The 9,310-nt window shown below is 33.1% G+C and overlaps 1 protein-coding gene across 1 annotated transcript; it reads right to left on the bottom strand.

Annotated features, from left to right (window-relative positions):
* Positions 1-340: 340 nt before the first annotated feature.
* Positions 341-8,246, bottom strand: LOC132739071 (L-serine dehydratase/L-threonine deaminase-like). The gene is made up of 7 exons (XM_060726722.1): positions 8,068-8,246; positions 6,924-7,076; positions 6,113-6,191; positions 5,802-5,841; positions 5,078-5,305; positions 1,989-2,113; positions 341-1,474 (listed from the first exon to the last, which is right to left on the bottom strand). The coding sequence occupies exons 1-7, from the start codon at positions 8,221-8,223 to the stop codon at positions 1,287-1,289; spliced, it is 969 nt and encodes a 322-aa protein (XP_060582705.1). The 5' UTR covers positions 8,224-8,246; the 3' UTR covers positions 341-1,286.
* Between the last annotated feature and the right edge of the window lie 1,064 nt (positions 8,247-9,310).

The raw sequence follows: 9,310 nt of genomic DNA, 5'->3' as shown, positions 1-9,310 counted from the left end.
ATGCATCATGCTTTGTGACGGCAACAAACAAACACGGCTCTTGTTAGCGCCATCCTCCCGAGTTAGCAAACCTCATTACTGCCCAATGAGCTGATCCACTCGGGACGGATATTCCGATCAGTACCGAAACATATGACTGATATTATAATCTGTGCATGCATAGTTGTTTTTTTACTGCTTGTCACCTTTTAGCCAACAACAAAAGACATGTGTTAGCAATTAACATAGCAGGGACACATTTTCCCAACATAAGGGATTTTCACCCGAGGTCTTGTTTCTACATAATGAGTCGTCACTTTTTCTCTCGCTATGCACAATTTAATGACAACCGATCTTAACTGTCTTGATATGTTTTATTTCGAAAAAAATATTGACAGCAAATAAGTAAAAAAACACTAGTTTTAAATAGCAATTACTGCTATGATATCAATAAAAGCAATAAATGATCGCTTTTTACTTATACTAAAAACGAAACGTCAATAAAACTTTCCAATAACTATACTTAATATAGAACGTCAATAAAAGCAATATTAAATCCACCCCGATTCACTTATACTAAATACAGATCGTCAATAAAAGCAATGAAATTTCCCCATTTAGATATACTAAATATAGAATGTCAATAAAAGCAATAAATCTTCTCTCATTTACCTATACTAAATTAAGAACGTCAATAAAAGCAATAAATCTCCCCCATGTACCTTTACTAATTATAGAACGTCAATAAAAGCAATACTGTAACATCTTCCCGATTTATCTATACTAAATATAGAATGTGACCGTACGAGTATTTTAACGTAAGGAATGTTAAGATAGATAACATGGAAGTATCGCAAGATAAAAGAAATTTATAAACTTTTCAATCAGTTTTTTCTGTATTATTCGATTATAATTAATAACTTTCTATGTGTAATTTAAGTCTTAATTATAAGCAGTAATGGCGACAGTCAATAACATGAGCAACACTGAAACATATAAAGTATACTAAACATTGGTTCTTACTAAGTCCAAATGCATGCGTTAAGAGAAAAAAATATATCAATAATAACAACATGACAATGGTTACTTATTCATGAAAATATGAAGGACCCTGTATAATCCAACACCAATATTATTATGATAATATTTAAGCTAAAATGTATATTTTCAGCATCCTCTGTTTTTTATGGGAAGCAGCTTTTAAATGCATTATAATAATTGTTTGTTTCTTGGGATTGTTTGCGTTTTTTTTAATGAAGGAGAGTTATATTGCACCAAAATATGCCATATTTACATTTTTATTTTTCTCACAAGTTAAACATATCTCTCCAAGCCTGCAGCTGTTCAAGAGTAGCAGAACCCGCTCCACATACAATAACTAAAGCTGACTTTACGTCTCCTAGTTTCCCGCTAGACTGTAAGTCCTGTATAATTGTTTCATACATTGCAGCTAAACTGGCCCCACATGCTGGCTCTACCAACATTTTGTGATCATCTATAGAGAATAAAAAAGAAACAGATGTTACAGTTAAACAGTTAACTTTATCTATAACTCAAAACAGAAATGTATACATTAATTCAATACTGTTAATTTTCAAAGAATTACTCTTCATTTTAGATGACCATATTCATTAACAACATAATATAAACATTCAAGTATTTCAGTATTTATTACGAATCAATGCAAGGGAGACAAAATAATCACAAATTTACACAAGTTGCATCAGAACACAAGTTACATCAAATTCTAGCTCATATATGAATCCGTTTTGTTTCAAACAATGCTCTCTGTAAGAGATACGTCAATGCTTTACCATGCAAAACTTTGCTTCGGTTGGGTTTCATGTGTCACCAACATAGTATAGGTCATATGATAACTTTCAAACTTTAATTGTGGAGAAATACCTTATTTTTTTATTTCAGGTATAAAAGGGTACCTGAGTAGAACCATTGATGTTCCTGAAGCTAGCTGTACAGCTTCCTTGCGAAAAGAATAAGTGAAAAATAACCTGCAAATCTAACACAGGCTGAAACTGCTTCTTTATCTTCAACAACAGCAGAATGAAACTTCTCATAAGATTGTGCAAGTTCAAAAGTTTTTGCAGATGGGGATAGTGCTCCAAGACAAGCTATACTGAAAATATAATGAAGTTTCCCTTCTTTATAACATATATATTGATCAGTCAATTTAATTGCAAAAAAAACCCTATTTATGTACCATGCATTAGCTCGATTCTTATTGAACATAAGAGAAGAAAAATACTAATACTACATCCACTGTGTGAAACTCACAGACGTATATGCACCTTATTTTATATTTCAATTGAATTATATTCTTAAAGCATGTCAACGTGTGTCATTACTATCATGCCAATATTATTTCTCAAAAGCAGTGTGGATATCTTAAATGTTGAAACCTTAATCTTTATTTTTCGTGGGGTAGATATTATTGTTTCCCTTTTTTATATGCCTACATGGTCTGTCCTATGACCAACTGAGAAAGGCAGCAGATGGTTAAGTGTGAAGTAAGCAGACCAAAACCACTGAATAATGATTGGATATATGACATGAGCTCTAATATGAAGAAGACATCTGCCGTTAAATCTAGAAGACCATTAGACAGATTGCGATTTAGAATAAGCACGTTTCTATTTGTAACCAACCATGACCATGATGTTGTGCCATGCATATCATACGCACATTTGTTAATCACAATGGTCTGGTTATAGCTTTTGACCAATTATCTTCCATATTCATAGGGATACATTTGTAGATCCTCTTATTTTGTTTGAATTTTTAGGTCAAGGTCTTGGAAACTATGGGTAAAGTTAGACTACATATATTGCCAAGTTTCTTACATACTTTGTTGTATCATGCTTTGGGCAAAATTGATGTTCCGTGGGCTTTAGTGATATGTCTTGGTTTAACTTACAATACTTTTATTGTGACTCTGGTGTATTATTTGTAATAGTCTTTATTTCTTAAAATCATTCAGGTGAGAATAACAAGAATGCTGTATATGATATAACCTTGACCGTGGAGGTAGCCACCTTGCTGATGCCTTCTGTAGGTGATGATGATCATTTGTGCCAATACAATTACACATTCAGTAGTTAGAAAATAATGAAGAGGACTTTTAACATTTTACCTTTGTATGCATTATCTTTGTATGACCTAGACTTTGGGGGTAGCAACATTGATATTGCGCTTCACACATCATGCCATTATGTTGATCATTTGTGCAAAAGTCATTCAAAAACTTGTCTGTAGTTTAAAAGTTAAGGTGCGGACAGAAAAAATGAGGACTTTATCATTTGACCTCTAAGTGTGACATAGACTTTGAGTGTAGCAACCTGGATGTACCTTGGGGGTAGCAACCTAGATGTCGCGCTCTGCAAATTGTGCCATAGTTCAAGTAATTTCAATACCTTTGAATTGTCAGTAAGTTATAGAACGGACATGAAAAATAGATGTTTTAACATTGGATTTTTGAGTGTGACGCTGACTTTGAGGGTAGTGACTGATTGTTGTACTCTGAACATGCCATGTTACCTAAAATCGTTCATTGCAGCGGTTTAAAAGTTATAGAGCAGCTTTGAAATGTAGATTTTTAACACGTGACCTTTAAGTGTCACCTTGACCTTGAGGGTAGCAACTCTATTATTGTTCTCTGCACATCATCTCATATTGTGGATAACTTGTGCAAAGTTATTTCAGAAATTTTTCAGCAGTTTAAAGGTAAGGGAGCGGAGACGAAATATATACTTTTTACACTTGACCCTTAAGTATGTTCTTCTCTTTGGTGTAGCAAGTCAATTATTGCGCTCTGCACATCGTCTCAAAATGGTGATTACTTGTGCTAAGTAATTTAAAAACAATCAGCAGTTTAAAGGTTATGGAGCGGGAACGATATGTAGACTTTCTAACACTTAACATTCAAGTGTGATCTTGATCATTGGAATAGAAATATAATAGAAAATCGTGACCACTTGTGCTTGTGCCATGTTATTTCAATGATACGTTTCAGCTTTTTCAAAAGTTATGAAGCGGAAACGAAATGTAGACTTTTCTACACTTGATCTTTAAGTGAAACCTTGACCTTGTGGTTGCAACCAATTTATTGCGATCTGCATGTCGAATTTTAATAGTGATCACTTGTGCCCAGTTATTTCGGCAAAACGTTATGGAGCGGACACCTAAGTCTGTATAAAGCAAGTGATTCCCCTGTGTAGCGCCAATTCGTAAATAATTTTAAGTATTTCTTCTAGACAGAAAGTAAATATTTAATTATCAAAAATTTCAATTTTAAACAAAAGTGAGTTTGTTGGTAAAGTTCTGTGAATTAATTTTATTTGGAATCATTGAATGAAGGAAAATAATCCTAAAACCAAATACATTTTTAATAATAACTTTACTACTAGTAACAAATCAGATGTAGCAAGTTCATTTAACAATACAATTTATGACAATACAATGAAATTGTTATAAAATGATTGAAAGAAAAAGTCAAATGTTCATTTTGAAAATGCAAAACCTTAACTTAAGCTTGCGATATTAACACAATGGAGAAACGCAAGATTAATACTAATAAGTTGATTTAATAATTTAATAATTGGTAGATTAAGTTGCTTTGTGGTGAGAAATTTATACCGAAATTTTGGTCGACATATAACCCTAGCTAATAGATAGTATAGTTAAAGGTCTTAACACTCTTTTAGTGAAACAATTTTAGATAAAATACAATCCTAATAAACTGCAATTACAACTTTATTAAATTCTTTAGCTTAATATACAATATTAATTATAGAAATAGGTTTAAATGATGTTTTTAGCCAAAATGAAACAATGAAAAACATTGCAAAATACCAAAAAAAAACAACGTTGAAATTATATAATATGGACTGTTTAAAAAACATTTATTCCACAGGTAAGTAAAATTGGAAAATTAGTTAACATTTTTTTACAAATTTCAAGCAGTATCAAGTGATCTTTCTGAAAAGTATGTTACTTATTATCAAATTGTGTTTTTTTTCCTCGTCAACTATTGTTATACATCTTTATAAATACCTTTAACATCTTTACATAATAAATATCTCACCTAGTTATATCTGGTAAAGTAACAATTTTGCCAGCTTTAAGTGATACATTCAGACAATCTGCTCCGATAGTTTCCATAGCAATACAGGTGACATCACTCCAGCCAACTTTTTTCATGCCCATCATAACACCGTTGAGTAGTCCTCCCCCTCCGACAGATACAATAATAACATCTGGTTTACATGGCATCTGCTGGGCAGCTTCCTCAATCATGCTTGAATGTCCTTCCCTAAATTTATATAGCATCTTGTTTCACAATTGTGATAGTACAAATATACATATTCAAAAATGTTGCTCTGAACTTGCAGTTATTTGTCGCAAAGGTAGCCAAATGTAAACAATTTAGTATTTCGATATCCATACAAAATACTATATGTTATTCACTATAATTATATCAATTGCCAACATCACTAACGACTTAAACGATTATAGTACAGTGTATATGCATATATCAAAATATGCATATATCAAATGACTATGTTTTTGGAAAATGTACCAAGAAACCAAAATAAACAGTTTTTCAAAAAAAAAAAGAAAAAAGAAATGGTAGTACGTACAATGTAACTATTTTTCACACATAATGGGCTATGAACCAAAATGTGCAGCAATGCTTACACTAGGCTGAGAACAATAGCTCTCTCTCTCTATTCATCGAATAATTGAGATAAAATTGAACTCTAAGCTGGTTGGTTTAATGGTTCCAGAACAAGAACAAAGAAACTTACCATATATCTGGATGGTCATATGGATGTACAAACAAACAATCTGTGAAAAAATACCAATATGAATTTTTTCCTTTTTACCATTATACCTGAATTTTAACAGCAGAAAATAGTTGCTAATTTTATAAAAGTTGGCATTTTTTTACAAAAAAAAATCGGTTTGTGAAAATTTACTTTTGATTATGACAATTGACGAGACTTCAGTAGAGTCCCTTTAAAAGGTAATGCATAGAAAATCTGATTCAATGGTCATTAAAATATTTGCTAAGAAACTGTATTCTTTTGAATTTCAGTTTCAACAATCAAAATCACACCTGAATCTTTCGCCATCTCGGCTGCAAAGTTATGACTGTCATCCAATACTTTGCCATGAAGCAACACCTCTGCTCCATACTGTAATTTTGTCAGTAAAATATACCATATAAACAGAAGTACAACTTAATTATATAAATAATTGACACTCTAAATAATTAAACTCGGACACTCTTAACTTGTTAAAATCTTGCAAAAAATAACAGAGATGATCGACTTTTTTGTCGAAAACTAAAGTACAAAATCTACTTTGTACAGTTCCGCTTAAAAGTTTAAATGTAAGCTATTTAAGATTTAGGACAAGGTAGAAGAAGGATATTAACAACTTGCTAAATGCATAATGTTTAAGGAGTAGCAAAGTAGCCTGCACTGTTACAGAACTTGACATTATGATTGTTCTACAGTGTGTCCTAGTAGAGCTACATAGCGTTACGGCCACTAGGTGACCTTTTCGTGGTAGACGTATACATTTGTGTATAGGGGAAAAATGTTTCAAAATCTTTTTTACTTTCATTTAACACAGAGAGGATTTGTTTTTGGTGGTGTTTTTTTTATCTTATTTTTTTATTTATTTACTTTTTTTTTTTGGGGGGGGGGGGGGGTATGTGAACCAAGCCTGGACGAGCTGCTTTCAAAATTGATACAAAAATATGGCTAAAAATCTCACTTAAACGAAATTTTCAGTGTATTCCTTTATTATCTATTATATGTGTTTACTTGATCTATGTATCTATCAATTTTTATGCTTTTAGGCTTTTTGATCACTTTGGGACTCCTTTTAAATGGATTTATAAAATTATCTTATATTTTCACCTCATTTCTGAGTTTATCTATTACAAATCCTGGGGTACTCTGGGGCAGCACAATTGTTGCAGGAATACCAAGTGTTTTAGCTGCATATGCTGCTGCCAAGACAACATTTGCGCCTGATGAACAAACTATCTTCTTACAACCATGCTGTGATGCCTGGAACCAATATTATAATTTACAATTAAACACAGCAAATGGCTTATTTTTTGTGTTCTACCAGTTATATTTCATTCCTTTTTTGTACAAAGATATCAACCTCTTTATGGACTTTCACTCTACAATGTGTTACCCACAAATAAGATTTCTAAAGAATGTACCAACACACCAAAATAATAGCAATCGATATTAAAATTGCTATAAGGTCAAACAACGATTGACAAAATAACTATTTTTTTTATAAACGGGGAGCATAATAATCAAATATAACCAAACCTTGACTTTGACCATACATTGTATATCAGGTTCGAATTGTTCTTTGCCTATTTTATTTTTAAAAAGTTTTTTTTTTCAATTTTCGGCAGAATCTATTTTCCTCTCAGTCCCTGGATAGCTTTGATCCTTGTTTAAGTCAATATGACACATATGACTGGGATTTAAAGACACAAGATATAAATAATGCTTAAATTAATTACTTGACCTTAATCAAATGGGCACTTTGATCAATGTGTTTCTTCAATAATTACTCAATTAAAGTCTGATTACAACAGTTTATAAGATAACTGTATTGTTAACTATTTTTATGCTTTAAAAATTCTTTAATAGACGTGCCTATTCTTCAATCTGGAATTGGCAGCGTGGCCGAGTAGTTAATGCTTTAAACTAGTTATATAAGGATGGCTGGCCAAGAAGGTTCAAATCCGATCAGGGACAAGCAGTTCCGAGAGCAAGCATCACACTCATTGCGCAGTACTGGTTGGTTCCAAAAACTTATTTAACAGTGTTTAAATTTGCTTATAGCTTTCAAACACAATCAAACTTGAGTAAATAAGTACGAACTTATAACAAAGCAATTCATCTGATCAGTAAGCAATAAGTGCAGAATTAGATCAAATGGCAAAGATGAATTGGATGCATGATTATCTTCAGTTGCCACAAGCATGCTAAATGGTAAATAATAACACATATATCTATACATTTATTACGGTACCTTTTTAATTAGGTTTCCAATGCCTCTGATTTTGAATGATCCTGGTATCTGGAGATTTTCTAGTTTCAGGTATACATCATAGCCAGTTAGTTTACTTAAAGGCATACTATATATAGTTGGTGTTACAATATGAAGGGGTCCCTCTCCAGATGCCATGTTATACCAGTAGTTGTTTACCTGGAAATCTATAGAAACAGTTAGATGTAAACTACAACTTTTATATAAAGAAAAACAATATGTGTTTACAGTTTATATACGAGGTATGATCAAAAAGTTATCGGCCGATATACTTCTAGCCACAACACTGACATTTACACACGATACGTCGAAACCGATATCGTATTGAAGATTACTGACCGAGTTACACGCGGTTTTACTAAGATTAAGTTTCACAAAACACAATTTGAGCAGTAGAGGGGTGTGTCATTTAGACCAAATGGAAAAAGTTGAAATAAGGTAGAGAAAAAACAGAATCCCTAAAGAAAGTCCAACACAACAAAATTGAAAATGTTGCAGTCTCGGTTTGATTGAGCCTGTTCATGGACGGTACTGGAAAGTGCAAGTTACCGTCCAAGCCACCTAGCACCCGCTTAAGCAGAATTCAACATTTAACACGAAAATGGTGAAATTTAGAAACATCCGTAGATGTGTTCATACGGCGGTAATCATGGAACCTTCAATGTGACACAGGATTGCCATTCCATGAAAAGCGGCGTATGGTTTCCAAGTAAAAGAATGCTTTTGCCCTAAACGAAAAACAATGGGCGGAACTATATAAAATGGAATTTTGAAAGGGGATCAGAGGTTATGAATCCTGCATATCACAGATAAGACGTCAAAAGACAAATTTAAAAAGCAGGCAACAAATCCTTTGGGAGATTATACAGTATTCAAGTAGGAATACTGGAACCACCCAAGTTGAAAATGGCCGAAAGGAAGAAACTTAAAGTACCACATAACATGTATACACAACATTACTGTCGTGCTGAACGATCTGAGCCATCATTAATTACCTCTGTAAGAAAGGGATGATCCCCAAGGAAGACTTCATGGATACACTTTGGAAGGATTCCCCCTTCCCTATAGCACCGTGAAACAGGGGCTAGCGAATTTAAGAGGGAAGGGAGAGCATAGGAGATTATGCGCGGCCCAGGCGGCCAAAAGAGGTCGCCAACATTGAAAATGCCGAAACTGTGCAAAATCTGGTCATGTGCGACAGAAGGCGAGACCTACGAAACATTGC

This window comes from Ruditapes philippinarum, unplaced genomic scaffold (genome assembly GCF_026571515.1).
Source record: "Ruditapes philippinarum isolate M1 unplaced genomic scaffold, ASM2657151v2 ctg7025_1_1_1_1, whole genome shotgun sequence".
NCBI classification, from domain to species: Eukaryota; Metazoa; Mollusca; class Bivalvia; order Venerida; family Veneridae; genus Ruditapes; species Ruditapes philippinarum.
This window is presented reverse-complemented; position numbering and strand designations above follow the sequence as displayed.